Consider the following 17,003-nt stretch of genomic DNA (forward strand, 5'->3'; position numbering starts at 1 on the left):
ACCACTACGAATGAAGAAATAAATTACTACTTTGTTGACACATCCCAAACCTTTGAAGGTTTTCCTTCTCAATGGAATCACTATGAATGATGGAATAAATTACTACTGTGTTGGTAAGAGTATTGGCAACCAAATTTATTCATAGCCTTTTCCCTACTGTGTTCAACAAGAGGAAAATGAATTAAAGCAGTAGATGCGTGAAAAGTAATGTTCGACAAAATTACTGATCTTTGATGTAGCAGACAGATGAAGCGGTTAACTAATTACTGAATGAAAGAGGCAACAGTATGAGATTTACTGAACCAAAGAGGAAAGACATCCACAATTTACTCTTTAAGCTAAGTAATAAAGAAAAAAAAGATGTTAGCTGCTGTTCATCAAGAATGGATCAAACAGATGCACTAGAATCTTCACATCTGACTAGATGTATCTGACTTTGGCAAAGTAGTAACTCAGCCAAGTAACTCGAGTGCACCTGCATATGATACAAACACAGGAATTAATACACAGCAAATAAAATTCCACACTTGCCACAACACCTTTTTTTAATAATATTTGATGTATTGACTCCTGATGATGTCATGGTCCAAGTAAAATTAGAAGCTGGTACATTATCCTTTGCCTATGACTGTAATTCTCCACAGTCTGAAGATAGAGCATTAACTATCTCCAACTGGCAGTTGTATTAATAAAGGTCATTTTGACAGAGGTGAAAGTCATTTACTACATTTAATAACTGCCAAGGAAACTTCACAACATGGAAAAACTCATGACTAATTAATAGGTCTACAAACAGCGACTGTCAGAAATTAGGTAAGGAGTTGGGAACAAAACAGAGCTAAATATCATATTGTAAATGAGCAAGAGAAAGAAGGAGGCAATGTGGACACTGAGTAAGTCAAACTATGATTTATGTGCCAAAAGCAAACTGGTTCTCTGTCAGCACAATCTGAATATTTGGAACACCAGAGTCGCAAGTTACAAATTGTTCAATGAAGATATCTGCGGAAGCAGTAATGGTTTTTATGGCTTAATCTTTGCCTTCAAGTGAAGCTAGAGCGAAGAAAGAGGGTTTCTAGCTTCAAAACATCATTAAGTGAGGGAAAGAAGGAAAGATAGTGTTCATAATCTCATAGACACAGAGATTATTATTAGAGATGGAGCACTTACACAGTTGACAATGGCTGTAGCTCTACTGAACAAATGAGCATGGCACTTGGCTTAAATGACTGAGGAAAACCAAAGAAGATCTCAATCAGGTTGGCTTGACAGTAATTTGAGCCCATCTTCTCCCAGACAAAGAAAACAATGTGTTGACCATTGTACAACCTGAGTCTGTCGTCGTCTGAAGAAAGGTTTCTGATGTTCTCGTGATCATACAGAAGGATGATCATGGTCATAAAATTATTAAATTACAACTTGCTATCTAAAAGGCAGAACTGGAAAAACATTCGAGCAATCTAATTATACAACAGAATTTAAGATGAATTGCCTCAATCCAAAGACATGTTGCTGGTTAGGTGAGAACAAAATAATTTAAAATTACTGAAGCCAGCGCTTTTATGTGGTCCAGTGTAACTATAACCTTCTGCCTTAATGTTGCCTTGCTATAAAAAGATTTGGTTTTACATTAAACATTCTTAGCTCTTGGTAAAATTTACACAATATTTTTCTTTCAAAAATTACAATGAGCACATACAAGCAGCTCCAGTCATTATTTGCTGAAGGAATTATTGAAGTAAAAACAACGACTACCAGGTTCCAGCACAATGATGACTTCCATAATATTCAAGTCACCAAAACTGAACAAGTTGTCCACTACAACTTTACCGAAATTAAGAGAGGCTACGTTAATCATGCCTATGCTAAGAAAGCTGGAAAATGCCAATGTATTGGCAACATATAAACTATTCAAAGAAATTTTTGCACCACCCTCTTTACTTTCATAGTTTATGTTTTTTGATCAGAAAACTCTTGCTTTTGATGAAAAGAAATACTATACACCAAGTAAAAGTGAGCCGGCATTTGCACTTTTCAGCAGAGCACATTGTGTCTCAAAATGTAAATGGGCAATGCTAGATTGTATATCGTGAAGTGTCTGCTATGCTTGTTGTGTGTTGCTGTCAAGGGCATCAGTAAAGATTCACACTACCCACAGACGTTATTTGTATTCTTTGGTGTAGTGTCGCATATGCATGGTGACAAGTGTATCGCGGCTATCAAGCAGCTTCTGCAGCAGCCACCAGAGATACCGCGTTTTTATATATTCTTATGGTTTCGATATGTGTGTTTTATTCTTTGATGTGTGAATTTTGTATGTTCTATGCTTTTTGTTCTGTTCTTGCTTAATGTCACCCCTGGTTACAGCAGCAATTAGCTACGTTTGTGTCACACACTCACGAACAGGACTGATTTTGCTATTGTGTTAAGTATTCCTGGCCAACTATTTGCTGGACTGTAACAATCTGCTTGTTTACCCTAGACAATTAAGCACCGCTGTTCCCAAAGAAAGACTTTCAATCCAGTGTAACGTCTAGTCTCTGAGTGAATACTTCATCCAAAAGTTGATCAGCCCAAAGAAAGCTGAACTAGACAACGCTATTCAGTGTGTCAACTCACCTTGAAGCATCATTTCAAGATTATTCTGTACATGCACTGTCTCTTTAAAGCAAGAAGACACTGGACTCGCATTCGGAAGGACGATGGTTCAATCCCGTCTCCAGCCATCCTGATTTAGGTTTTCTGTGATTTCCCTAAATCGTTTCAGGCAAATGCCGGGATGGTTCCTTTGAAAGGGCATGGCCAATTTCCTTCCCAATCCTTCCCTAACCCGAGCTTGCGCTCCGTCTCTAATGACCTAGTTGTCAACGGGACGTTAAACACTAACCACAACAACCAAGCAAGAAGTTGTCCACCAAAGTGGCATACACTACATCACAATTTGAAGATTCAGTTATCATCACGGGACACAAAACATTGAAGAACTGCCTCAGACTGGTCACCAAAGTCAACAACACCAGCTGATGATCACTACCTACAGATTAAAGATACAAATATTTCTTCTAGTGACCCAGCACAGTATAACTTTTGACATCTTTTTCAACATACACTGCCTTTTGATCTCAAGTTCTATCTATCATAAGAAGTATGACGCTAATAAGGAAAGTAAGGATACAAGAATTTTTTGAAGTACAAAAAATGAATTTATTGTAATAAAATTTGCACGCATTGTAGTAGAGGTCTTGCATTATTTTTACACATAATCACCATTTACCTCAACACATTTTGTTATCCATGGGATGAGTTTTTTGACTCCTGTGTCATAGACATATCCTGCTACCTTTTTCAGCCAGTTCTTCACTTCAAGTTTCACCTCATTATCATCGGAAAAGTGTTTTGCTCGAAGTGTTGCTTCAATTTAGTGAACAAATGATAGCCACTAGGTATGAGATCGGGACTGGGAGAGGGACAGCTTGAAACATCCCAATCAAATGAAGTCCTCAACTCTGGTGTCGCATAAGCAGTGTGTAGATGTGCGTTGTCGCGAAGGAGACAGACTCCCATTGTTGCATCCCATGACGCCTGTTTTATATGGCTCTGCAAAGTTTCTTTGTGGTCTCACAATGTCTTGCAGTACTTATTGTTTCACTTCTTTGCAAAAAAATCAATGAATAGAGCCCATTTCCAGCCCAAAACACTGCCACAATGATTTTCCTTGCTGTTTGCCGAGTTCTGAATTTTTTGACTGAAGGAGTATGAGTATAGCGCCACTGCATTGATTGAAGTTTGCTTGGAATATGGTGATACGGCAAAGTTTCACCTCCTGTCACTATAGAGTTGAGAAAAGTCTTGCCTTTAGTCTCAAAACGGTCAAGAAATTCACGAGCGGCACTGACTCTGTTCATTTCGTGTGCTTCGGTAAATACCTTGGGCACCCATCGTGCACACATCTTGCGATAATTTAGTTGACCAGTTACAATTTCATGAACAGTTTGTGAAATGTTTGGACAAACTGCAAACACATCGTCAATTGTCAAACAGCTATCAGACAGAAGGTGTTCTTCAATTTTCTGCACCACATCATTAGTCACAAAAGACAGCCTTCCGCTTCTGTCTTCAATGTGAATTTCCGTCCTTCTAATATTGAAATTCCATACCCATTTCATCACATGCTACCTCAATATTATGTACTCTCCACAAACTGAAATTATTTTGCAACGAATTGCAGCGGCGTTCATGCCCTTAGAATTTATGTAGTGAATTCAAGTGGACACTTCACACTTGGCAGGAGACGGAATGAGAACACTCATTTCTAACAGTCACCACAGCACTAATCAACGAGCAACTGATTGTTGGGATAGCTCATTCCTTCAGCTGGCTTCCAGCTACACAGCAGTGGTACCAACTTCCCCTATGGACATTCTATGCTGAAGCTACGTGCCTTGTAACCTTAAGTTTCCAGATAACCCTCGTATATCAGAAGGAGCACCTCTGAAATAATGGACAAGGTTTTATTTTCTCAAGTAAACAGCCTTCCCTCAGTCATGATGTAAGATTACTGGATGAGTTCTGAATAAATATCAGATGACAACCAAGTGTGTCACATTTTACATGAAATATATGCATTTATGCAATCAGGACATCCACTTTTTTTCTTTATTCATAGAACAGGTTTTCTACAGCAAAGTCGATAAACATTTTTCAGTGTATTCTTGAGAGAAATCAAGAGTGCAGATCCTTAACATAATAAATGTGGTACTGAAAAGTGCATTACTTGCTACAGTCACTAAACAGGTAAGAAGTTTCAGAGAAGTAGTCACACTACGACAGTTGCTGGAGAAAAAAAGTCATGGCGACATCATCACTCCAGTGGTTGAATTCTCAACTATCATCAATACATGGGACTGTTTTACTGCTCATAATTGTCAATACACAAATTTAGCAGTCACTAGCATTTGTAACATAGTATCTGTGTGTTTGTTTACATACTCCAATGCCTAGAATGATTGTTATATTCCTTAAACCAACACAAGACTACACTAGATGGATTTGTTTCACATAATAAAAGCAACATTCCAATGATTCACATATGGGAAGACATTACTAACTCTACAACTCTGTTACATTTTCTTCAAAAACATGTTTCACATGACTACTAAGATGATGAAGTCAGTTTCATTTGTATGTCAGCCAGTTTACGTATGTCTGTGCAGTACCTGTTAATTCAATGACTAGGAAAACCTGTGACTAAATAATCTTTTGCACACTTTAACGAAAAGTCAAAAATATGCAATTTGCAAAACTGAATTTGTCATTTCTGTTAATAATTCAAACTTCTGATTTAAGATTAACCATTATCAATTTCTGTTCAATGTGACCAAAACAGAATTACCAAAAATACAAGACAAGGAGAAGGCAGATGCCAGACTCAGATATATCAGAAGTAAGTGTGGGCCGTATGCAGGGGAGATGCCTTGCTGAGTTTTGTTCCATGATTTAGCACTGTTACCAAACTGGAATAATGGAAGAAATACAAAAGTTCATATAAGATCTGCACCTGTTGCCATGGGTTGGTTTCATATGTGTGAGTGCATCACAGAAAGGCTGACCATGTAGTGGGAGACACTGCAATAAAGTATTGTACAATATGAAGATGTACATGTTCTAAAATGAGTTAAGAAACCTATTACTACAATATCTCCAACGTAAATTTCATGTAAAACACATCATGGAAAAATTAGAGAAGTTCATACTTTTACAGAAGAGAGAGCAACAGTCATTCCTCCTGTGCACTTCCAAGAACAGGATATAAAATGGGAGCAAATGATGACACAACTATAGTGCTTTTTGCAGAGCACAAAAGCAAATATACAAAAAGATTTTATACTTTGATTAATTTTTCTATTATTTTGTAATATCTTGGGCTTAAACAGTACTGAGTGTAGAAAAACGCAAATAACTTTTGCACAGAATGAAATTTTCACTCTGCAGCGGAGTGTGCACTGATTTGAAACTTCCTGACAGATTAAAACTGTGTGCCGGACAGAGACTCAAACTCTGTCCCGATCTCAGATGGTAGAGCACTTGCCCGCAAAAGGCAATGGTCCCAAGCTGCAGTCTCAGTCTGGCACACAGTTTCAATCTGCCAGGAAGTTTCAACTTTTGTACATGAACAAAGACTTCTACTTATCTCTTCGTTGTTCACAACTGTTATGTGATTCCAGAAATCATATTTTAACTTGTTGTACTTAAAACGTAGTGAGAGTCGTATAATGCTGTGGGGCTGGCTGTTTCATGAAATGCACTCTTTAGTTTGAAAATTTAACCATGTGTATTACAGGACTTTTTGAAAGCACCTTGTATTTAATTTATCTGATCAATTCACAATGATAAAAACAATTCTGCTGATATAACTACTCATTTCTGTATAACCTGATACATGACTATCGCTGCCCTTACAGACATTAGTATCAGTGAAATTCAACAGTAGCTATAGTTCTGTTACACACATGGATATTGTAGTGTGTATGTGGAGAAAGTCTTACTCAACTCCAATATTATTTACATTTACAATCGCAGACTTTTCTTTGGAATCAAATTACGTATATAGTTGTTATCCTAGACGTGACATATAAATGCATTGTATACGGTGCTATTACGAGTACACACGAGGAGGCGTGTAAGAAATGCCATCTAAAATATATCCAGAACAAGAAACTGTGTTGAGGCAGTGTCTTCAGTAAGTCAAGCAAATTGTAACTAAACTTGTTGAGAGTAATGTAAAAGTACCTAATCTGAGTCTGACCTTAATCCGAATAATAGTTTCCATGTAAATGAAACTTTCAAAAATTTTGGAAGCAGTGTATTTTAAAGGCCAAGATTTAAATTTGGATGGTAAATGTATTATAGCATGAAAGTGTTACAATGATGTTTCTACTGTACTACATTTAGTATTTTTTGAGTTTTCTGGTAAATGTTAATTCTGGGCTAAAATGAACACAAAAATGTAGATTACCAACCCCTTAGCTATAAGTTAGAACATTAGTATTTTAGCACCATACTGTTGATGCAAATTAATAAAGATGTACCAATTTCTAGGCAAATCAATGCAATATTAACTGGTACATAAATGAGAAAGAGATCAGTTTTGAAGACAAGGATGACTCAGAGTTCCATTTGAAAAACTGTACAAGCACTAATTATTTGAATAATGAAGACAAATTCAAACAAGGTATTCCATAAACAATAATCTGTTACTGAAAAAAATTGAATGGAAATAGAATTCCAACTAGGATAAGTATTTAGGATTTAGTGTTGCAAGGGGTGCCTTTTGTGCACACAGGTGGGTGTTCTGTTTGCCATCCACACAAAGAGGATAAAAGCACCGCATTAGATCAGTCTGCAGCAGTCTGCAAGAGTTGCTTGACATGCTCACTTAGTGATGGATCCTGCAAGTTACAGCCACGAGTGTGAGCCTCAGAGAGCTGCATATGGGAAAAACTTTAAATATTCATAAGTGAGACATGATTGTAATAAATTTGTATTTCATGAATTTAAACTTTCATAAAAGTATTAGGAAAATCCGCAACACTAAATGTTACAGCCTCATTCATTTCAATTTTGTGAGTTTTTGTGTGCCATCCATATCCAAGATTTGAAAGGCCAGTGGAGAACTAGATTTTCCACTTTTTAGCTAAGCAGAACTATCACTGAAAAAAGTGGCTTAGGTTTGATATAAACAGAGACTGCAATTAATATAACTCTGACAGGATTTCAAATGTGAAATGTGCAAGGTGCTGAGGAAAAAGTATTATTTGTGTGAGGTTTTACTGTTTGGTGCATGTTAACAAATGGAACTATGTATATACGAGCTTTTTCTTGGAACAGTGATTACAATACTCCAGTAACAATTTCCTCACTACAGTGCACTATTAATTAAGAGGTCTTTCTCCCGCTAAGGAATACTTGAATGTCAGCAAGCAGAACACAGACTACAGGTAGCTTTTTACAACTATTCAGGTTACCTATCTCAGTAGTTTACAGGCCCTTGACCAAGAGGCTACAATTCACTCCTAATGACTGATTCTAGATTTTTATTCCTATTCAGTAAATGAGACATCCAGAAGAGATGCTAAGCGATCTGCATCTGAGTGAGGGAATAACTAGATTAAAACAAACCTGTCACAAAATAAGGTTCCACAAACGTCTGTTATACTCTATCAAATGTAAGAAAATACGTAATTGAGATATACTTCACATATTTATTATTGTGACTGTCATGTTAAACGCTCAGAATATTGATGTTAAGCATTGATACAAGTTGCAAATTGATCCCTCTCACAAAATAGGCACTATTGCACATTGAACTTCATATGAATCTATTTCAGCACAAGGGGGATATATAGCGGTTCACAAGTCCAAAGATGTTAGTCTAGTGAATGGGGAGGCCACTTTGTGTTTTCCAAACAACTGATCCAATGTTGTCTAAATGTTCTTTTAAGAAGGTCTGTAACTATCTGTGCAGAATGGATGGAACCTCTGTCATGTTGGTATCACATGTCCACCAGAGGGATGTCTCTCAATAACTATGGAACATTTGTATTAAGACTTGCAGATACTTGTGACTAGTATACCATCAATAAAACATACCAATGATGCAGTTCTTGAAACTCAGACACAATACAATGACAAGCAAGGTCTTTTCCCATCTTCCCTTAACAGTATTAGCAGAATCTTGCATACAAATGCTACATCACTTTGCAGTTTTTGTAGACATCATTCTGAACACTGTAGCTGATTTTGAAAGTCACTGCCACGAAGCTGGAAGGGAGTGAAATGGGGAAAGGATCAAATGCAATGGAGTATACTATACACCATAAACTACTTAGCTGATTTCACTCACACTCTCAAGCTTCCTTATGCTGAGGTGGACTGTGTCTTATCACAGTTAAAAATTTTGTAGCCGTTCTTTTTCATCAGCCTATTTTATTCTTCCCAGTTCAAGTTTCTAGATTTTTTTTTATAATGTCTACTTAGACAGATCGTGAGAGCTTGGCATAATCAAGGTACCTTTCAGCAGATAACTGCACCGTACCTATAACAGTTCAGGAAAATCCATCATAAACAAAATCTACACCATTGATCAAAAATATCCGGACGCCCCCAAAAACATACGTTTTTCATATTGGATGCATTGTGTTGCCACCTACTTCCAGGTACTCCATATCAACAACCTCAGTAGTGATTAGTTATTGTGAGAGAGCAGAATTGGGCGTTCTGTGGAACTCATGAACTTCGAACGTGGTCAGGTGATTGGGTGTCTCTTGTGTCATATGTCTGTATACAAGATTTCCACACTCCTAAACATCCCTAGGCCCACTGTCTCTGATGTGATACTGAAGTGGAAACGTGAATGGACACATGCAGCACAAAAGCGTACAGGCCGAACCAGTCTGTTGACTGACAGAGACCACAGACAGTTGAAGAGGGTCATAATGTGTAATAGGCAGACTTCTATCCGGACCATCACACAGGAATTCCAATCTGCATCAGGATCCACTGTAAGTACTATGACAGTTAGGCGAGAGGTGAGAAAACTTGGATTTCACGGTCAAGCAGCTGCTCATAAGCCGCATATCACGCTGGTAAACACCAAATAACGCCTCGCTTGGTGTAAGGAGCGTAAACATTGGATGACTGAACATGGAAAAACATTGTGTGGAGTTACGAATCACAGTACACAATGTGACCATCTGATAGCTGGGTATGGGTATGGTAAATGCCTGGTGAATGTCATCTGCCACGTGTGTAATGCCAGAGTAAAATTCGGAGACGGTGGTGTTATGGTGTGGTCATGTTTTTCATGGAGGGGGCTTACAACCCTTATTGTTTTGCATGGCACTATCACAGGACAGTCTACATTGATTTTTTAAGAACCTTCTTGCTTCCCACAGTTGAAGAGCAACTTGGGGATGGTGATTGCATCTTTCAACGAGCACATGTTCATAATGCACGGCCTGTGGCAGAGTGGTTACATGACAATAACGTCCCTGTAATGGACTGGTCTGCACAGAGTCCCGACTTGAATCTTACAGAACACCTTTGGGATGTTTTGAACACCAACTTCGTGCCAAGCCTCACCGACTGACATCGATACATCTCATCAGTGCAGCACTCCACGAAGAATGGACTACCATTCCCCAATAAACCTTCCCGTGCCTGACTGAACGTATGCCTGCGAGAGTGGAAGCTGTCACAAGGCTAAGGGTGGGCCAACACCATATAGAATTCCAGCATTATTGACGGAGGGCGCCACGAATTTGTAAGTCATTTTCAGCCAGGTGTCCGGATACTTTTGATCACATAGTGTTCATCCATCTTTTCAACTGTCAAATATATTGTGAAAGTCTGAATAGTTTTATGAGGCAAATGTCTATTGTATCTACATCTCTATCCATATTTTGCAAATCACTGAGAAGTGCATGGCACAGGATACCTCCCATTGTATAAGTTATCAAGGCTTTTTCCATTCCATTTACTCACGGAGTGGACTGAATGAAGAATGATTGCTTAAGTCTCTCTTTGATTGCTGTAATAAGTCCAACCTTGTCTTCACAATCCATATGGGAGCAATACAATTGTGTATATTCCTAAATTAATTACTTAAAGTTTGTTCTTTAGATTTTTGTCAGTATGGTTTCTTGGGATAGTTTATGTCTATCTTCAAGTGTTTGCCAGTTCAGGCTTTTCATCATATCTGTGATGCTCCACCACGGGTCAAGTGAACGCCCTTATTTGTGTATGTTCAGTATAACCTGTTAGTCCTATTTGGAACAGGTCTCACACCAATGAGCTATATTCTACAATGGGTCACTCAAGTGTTTTGTAAGCAATCTGCTTTGCAGACTGATTCTATTTTGCTACTATTCTACCAATGAAGTTCCATAAAAATACCAATGTTACAATTTGTCAGCTATAAACATTAAAAATTACTTGCATATGTCAAAAAATTCACAACACTGTCCACTATAACTTAGCGAAAACCACACCTCAATATATTTACTCGCTCTGTAAAAACTTTCAGTTGCCTTTCTTAGCTGCCTCACCCGGTATTTACAAGCATACATCAAAAAATGATTAATCTGCATTAAAAATTATTGGGTTACTCATGTGCACACAATATAGGTGTTTGGACTTACCTTGACCAGCAATAGCTGCTAAATATGAAGAATCTCTGACGTGCATTGATGCCCTGAATGATGGATTTCCATCTACAAGCATAGTGAACCGATGTGACGACTTTGGAGTATCAATTGATGCTGTATCTTTAAAATTCAAGAAGGAACTACTACTTGATAATCGACTGCCTGCACTATGTTTGTTACAAGGATCAAGATGTTTGCTTCCATCTGATGATGCATTTAAACGGTTAAGATTCTCCAGCACTATACTCAGCCATGGTAAGTAGATAGCAGCAATACGTGCCATTTGACCCTAAACAGAATTTAGAAAAAAATGAGGAGAATACATAAATACAAACAAGTAATATCTGACAAATAATCCAAAAACATTCATGCACAGTCAGAAATAGAAAGATTTACAATCAACAACAAATGTAATTACCTCAAAACTCATCCTTGTCTTCTGTTAAACAGGGACAATTGGTGCTAACATAACACTAGCACTTATTTTTTTCGAAGCAATTGAAATATTTTATATAATCTTTACAAACACATATGTTCCTGATCTACACCTAGATCTACCACTACAAAAAGCAGGCGTGCTGCCTCCTTTATTGCTACAGCAAACTGTCCTTACAATGCAACCTCTGATACTGGGGCATGACAGGGACTGACTGCGTATCAGTGTTTGGTACTTCAAACAGATACAGCACAATAACACACACAAAAATCTTTCTGCGCATAGTCAAATATCATACAGCACATCATCACCCGTTTGGGTAGTGTGAACCCAGGGAACAAGGTTACATAAGCAATGTCAGATATTGTAGATTGTGAAGCAGCCTTTTACGTCAACCATGCACTTGTGTTCAGTGACATGCTCTGACACCAGATGTTTGTCCTTCCCCATGAACACATACCAGCTATGACTCATTAACTTTGGTGGACGACCGGTTGGTAACCATGTCCCTGTGAAAGGCTATGCTGACATTGTAGTGGAAGTGGTTATATGGTATGTCTACATTCCAGGGGTTCTCTATGTTCTGTATACCTGTCGCAGGACTGGTACAGAATTATTAGGAAGGGTAAGCCTTGTATCTGGATCTTTCACATGGATACAATCCATGTTGGATGTAAGAATGTCATAAGACCAAAATAATATAATCTGTAGATAGATTTGGTGGGCAGCAGAACCTCTCTTTATTGCAATCAACATCCTGGTGGAGAATAAGGCACAGCTCTTCTAATCTGTGTTACATTGAATAATCAGCTATGGCTGGTTAGTAGGAATAGTTGGAGTGTTAGAAGTATGAGAGAATTGGCATGGAACATGGAAAATCTGTCTGTGGATCATGTTTGAAGAAAGTGGAACTAGGGATGGAGGGGTGAAATTCCCATTTGTGGATGGCCTGGTACAACCTTTAAAACACGTGATATATTTATTCATTACTGTGCACCCACTGTACAAGGGAGATGTTATGGTGCAAAGAGGATGTAAGCTATTGATGTAGAGGAACTGTTGGACATTGGTGGGTTTGATATGACGGGTGATTTTTATGGATCTGGCAGGGAGACGAACATCAACACCCAGAAAATTGGCAAGTTATACTGAAGAGGATAAGGCGAAAATAATAGAATAAAAGGTGTAGAATGAGGTCAGTGCACCTTAGGCCCGAAATTTGGAAATTTGTGGTAAGGTCTTATGGGACCAAACTGCTGAGGTCGTTGGTCCCTAAGCTTACACACTACTTAGCCTAACTTTCACCATGGATGACACACACACCCATGCCCGAGGGAGGACTCAAACCTCCAACAGGGGGAGCTGCACGGACCGTGACAAGATGCCTCAGAAAATTGGCAAGTTATACTGAAGAGGATAAGGTGAAAATAATAGAATAAAAGGTGTAGAATGAGGTCAGTGCACCTTAGGCCCGAAATTTGGAAATTTGTGGTAAGGTCTTATGGGACCAAACTGCTGAGGTCATTGGTCCCTAAGCTTACACACTACTTAGCCTAACTTTCACCATGGATGACACACACACCAATGCCCGAGGGAGGACTCAAACCTCCGACAGGGGGAGCTGCACGGACCGTGACAAGATGCCTCAGCCCGCGCGGCTACCCCACGCATCCTTAGGCCCAAGTCAAATCACGAAGACGCTATCAAACAACCTGGACCACACAAGTGCTTATGATCCTGGGTGGTTAGGAAAGATTTCTCTACAATGGTTTAAGAACTTGGGTGTTTTCAAAGGATTCTTCTACCTGGTCTAAGTGACCATGATGGTGTCATGGATTTCTTTTCTTTGTATTCCCTCCTCTCAAAGAAGCAGCTGTTGGTAAGGTAGTGATTTGGTGATGGACTTGGAACATGTTGGGGTATTATAACAAGCTGGTGTCAAAGGTGTTAAGCAGGAAGTGACATGGTAATGAGGAAGTAATTGTGGAGAGGTGATGGGGCAGTTGTTGGTGTACGTGAGTAAGTGGGAAGTCAGGTTATGGTTCATGGATAAGAGATGTTCATCAGCTAGAGAAAACATTCTTTCTGTAGGGGTCAAAGTAACTGCAACCCATGGGTATATAGAGTGGGTTAGTGTGTGGGCTGTAAGAAGCGTATAAAAGGTGGGTATGTGATAGTTGGTGGTGGTGAGGGAGGAGATGCAATAAAGAAAGTTGCTATTTGGACAAGGGGCCAACAGGTCATGGTACAAAAGACTTTTCAAAAGACATATACTGTAAGAACTAATGAACTGATTAACAAATAAACTGTGGAGATTGGAGCAAGGATCACTGGAACAGGGAAGAAACTGACACTGATAAACATTAGGTACATACCAACAATTAAAAAAATAGTATTTTTTACTCTTGTCATACAGGACTAAAGATGAATTTTTGTTAGCAAAAAAAAACTGAATGTAAGCTGCTTAAAATATTGTTCTTACTGGGGTCACATAATTGTTTTGAAGGTTTATTTAAATTAGCTATTACAATCACAGTTCAAAAGTTTTAGATAGTCTACAGTTTTCAGCATGGAGCTGCTGCACTGAAGAAGTCCACATTAATTCAAATTATACAGTTTGTTTGAACATTATTTCAAGATGTAGCAGTTCAAAATTTAAGAGTACCAACACTCTTAATCTGAAGAAAGCATTCTCACACAAAAATCAAACCAGATAATGCTTTATTCTATACTGAGAACCAAAGAAATTTAGACAACAAAAACACATTAAAAACAAAAGAAGAAGAACAAGAAATTACCAATTTTTGAGGGAAGAATTGTTGATGAATATTGCTGCAGTCTTTAGTGAGGGAGGAAGTTTTGACGTATATTGCTGTTGTCTTTAGTAACGTGGTCAACAGTGGAAAAATTGCAACAAAGCAGTTCAGTAATTACTTCTCACAAGGATTCACAGACTTAATAATAATTAATCCATCAATGAATAATCATTAAATCAATCAATAATAATTACTTATCAGAAGAACTTATTAAGGTCTATGATTTTGAAAACTGGTGGCTGAGACTACAAAGGACAACAACCATTTCATCTATTCCAAAACTACACCACACCAGCTGGTAGTAACAATGGCAACTGCTCACCTGTCAATGGCAATGCAGCTTCAAAGAGTTGCAGTGATGTGGTTCCAATAACATCACAATGCACAGAACTGCTCTTCAATGAGCTGTATCAAAACTAAATCGATTTTAAAAAATTTTGTTTGGTTGTATTTTGGGGTAGTTAAAGTGTGGTTCTGTTTGAAAGATTGATTTAATGGAATTAACTCTGTCGGTGTGACAAAATTTAATGGGATACATTATTTATTAACTTGTTATTACCAGTGTGGACAAGAAGAACAGAGGAAATGTTTAGTACCATATCTGAATTAAACATTAGGAGGGAACAACTAATAAAAACAATGCCAACTTATATACTAAACTAGATACTACCAATGCAAGTATCAAATCTCAAGGTGATGAGTTGGATACTATTATAAGGAACATAGACAATCAAGGTACTAGATTTGAAAAGGCTCTGGCTGATTCAAAGGAACAAACAATTGCTGAATTTAAAAACAGACTAGAAATTGCTAGTGTTGATTTAAAAGACAAAATACATAAGCAGGTCCAGAGACTTTAAGAACACATCACAGACTCATGAAAAGAAAACTTCAAAATAAATTATCGAATAGCTGGATTAGAATCTACTGTCATAAAAAGAACAAATGAGTTACATTTTGGGTTACTTGTATGATCTAATTTAGTGGTAAATATATTAGTTACAAGTTTTGTTGAGTTAAATATTGGATCAAAACAAACCTCAGACAAAGAGTGTCAGTCTGAACAGTTCAAAATCAGATACAGATTTAAGCAAGGTAGAAGTTTTCCATTCCATTTTGTCAAATTGGGAAGATGGTAGTTGTTATTTATTCAAACTAAACTATCGACAATATGTTGTATTAACTATCAATACACCTCCTTCACCAGATGTGGGAGGCTTATCAGACTATTTAGGACAGATTCATTGATTTTAATGCCCAATTACAATTAAACTAGTGAAACACATACTTGACAGATTTTTGTCAACAATTTTGGAATGACTGTGTAGACTTCAGATGTCTATAAACTTTTACTGTTAATGTATATGACATGTATGGTGTTTTTGTACGATTATGTGCTGACATTTCTGTAAGTATGAACAATTTAATATTAACATTTATTGCAGTGATTACTTATGAAAAAGACAGAGTGAGAGATAGCTAAAAAAATATTTTTGAACTTTAAATTAGATCAATAGTGATTTTAAGTATTTTGGGAAAATTAAAAGTATATGGAAAAGGAAAATTTCAGATAGAACATCAACAGCCTTGTGACTAATTAAGCAAACTGAAGTACGCATGTTGACTGATGTATCTAGAAATGCGTCTTGAGATACATTTTTCGATGCCACGGACACAGAGTGGTAACAGTTAAGTGTCATCAACTTCAGGGGAGTTCATAATCTGTATCAACTATGTACACAGACACAAGGCTCAAGCTGTCAGTTATATTTTTCCCTATTTAGATTTCCTTCTGTAGCTACACCTACATCCATATTCTGCAAACCACCATGAAGTGCATGGCAGAGGATCTGTCCTATTACATCAGTTATTAGGGTTTCTTCCCATTCCTTTCATGTATGGAGTGCGGGAAGAATGATTGTCTGAGTGCCTCTGTTTGTACTGTAATTATTACAATCTTGTCCTCACAATCCCTATGTGACCAATACGTAGGGGGTTGCAGTATATTTCTGGAGTCATTATTTAATGCCAGTTCTTGAAACTTCGTTATTATACCGTCTCGGGATGGTTTATGTCTACCTTCAAGAGTCTGCAAGTTCACTTTTTCAGCATCATTGTGACACACTCCATGAGCCAGACAAAACTATGACAATTCATGGTGCCCTTCTCTGTATACATTCAATATCTCCTCTTAGATCTACTTGATACAGTTCCCACACACTTGAGCAAAATTCTACAATGGGTCACACGAGTGATTTGCAAGCAATCTCCTTTGTCGACTGATTCCACTTTCCAAGTATTCTCCCAATAAACTGATGTCTGGTGCTTGCTTTAGCCACAACGGAGCCTGTGTGAACATTACATTTCCTATCTCTACAAAGTGTTACACCCAGGTATTTATATGAGTTGGCCGATTAAAACTGTGACCCACTGATATTACAGTCACAGTATACCACTCTTTTTTCTTTTTTGAGAAGTGCACAATTTTGTATTTCTGAACATTTACAGCAAGTTGTCAATCTATGCACCACTTTAAAATCTTATCAA

At 37.8% G+C, this 17,003-nt stretch overlaps 1 protein-coding gene across 1 annotated transcript in view; it reads right to left on the reverse strand.

Moving 5' to 3' along the window:
- LOC126483634 (dedicator of cytokinesis protein 9) overlaps window positions 1-17,003 on the reverse strand; it is a 344,753-nt gene that overhangs the window by 109,713 nt on the left and 218,037 nt on the right. The window contains exon 23 of the mRNA XM_050106687.1: window positions 11,199-11,493. Coding sequence (XP_049962644.1) covers window positions 11,199-11,493 — 295 coding nt within the window. The remainder of the gene's footprint in view (window positions 1-11,198; window positions 11,494-17,003) is intronic.

The sequence above is a fragment of the Schistocerca serialis genome, chromosome 6, assembly GCF_023864345.2.
Source record: "Schistocerca serialis cubense isolate TAMUIC-IGC-003099 chromosome 6, iqSchSeri2.2, whole genome shotgun sequence".
Classification (NCBI taxonomy): Eukaryota; Metazoa; Arthropoda; class Insecta; order Orthoptera; family Acrididae; genus Schistocerca; species Schistocerca serialis.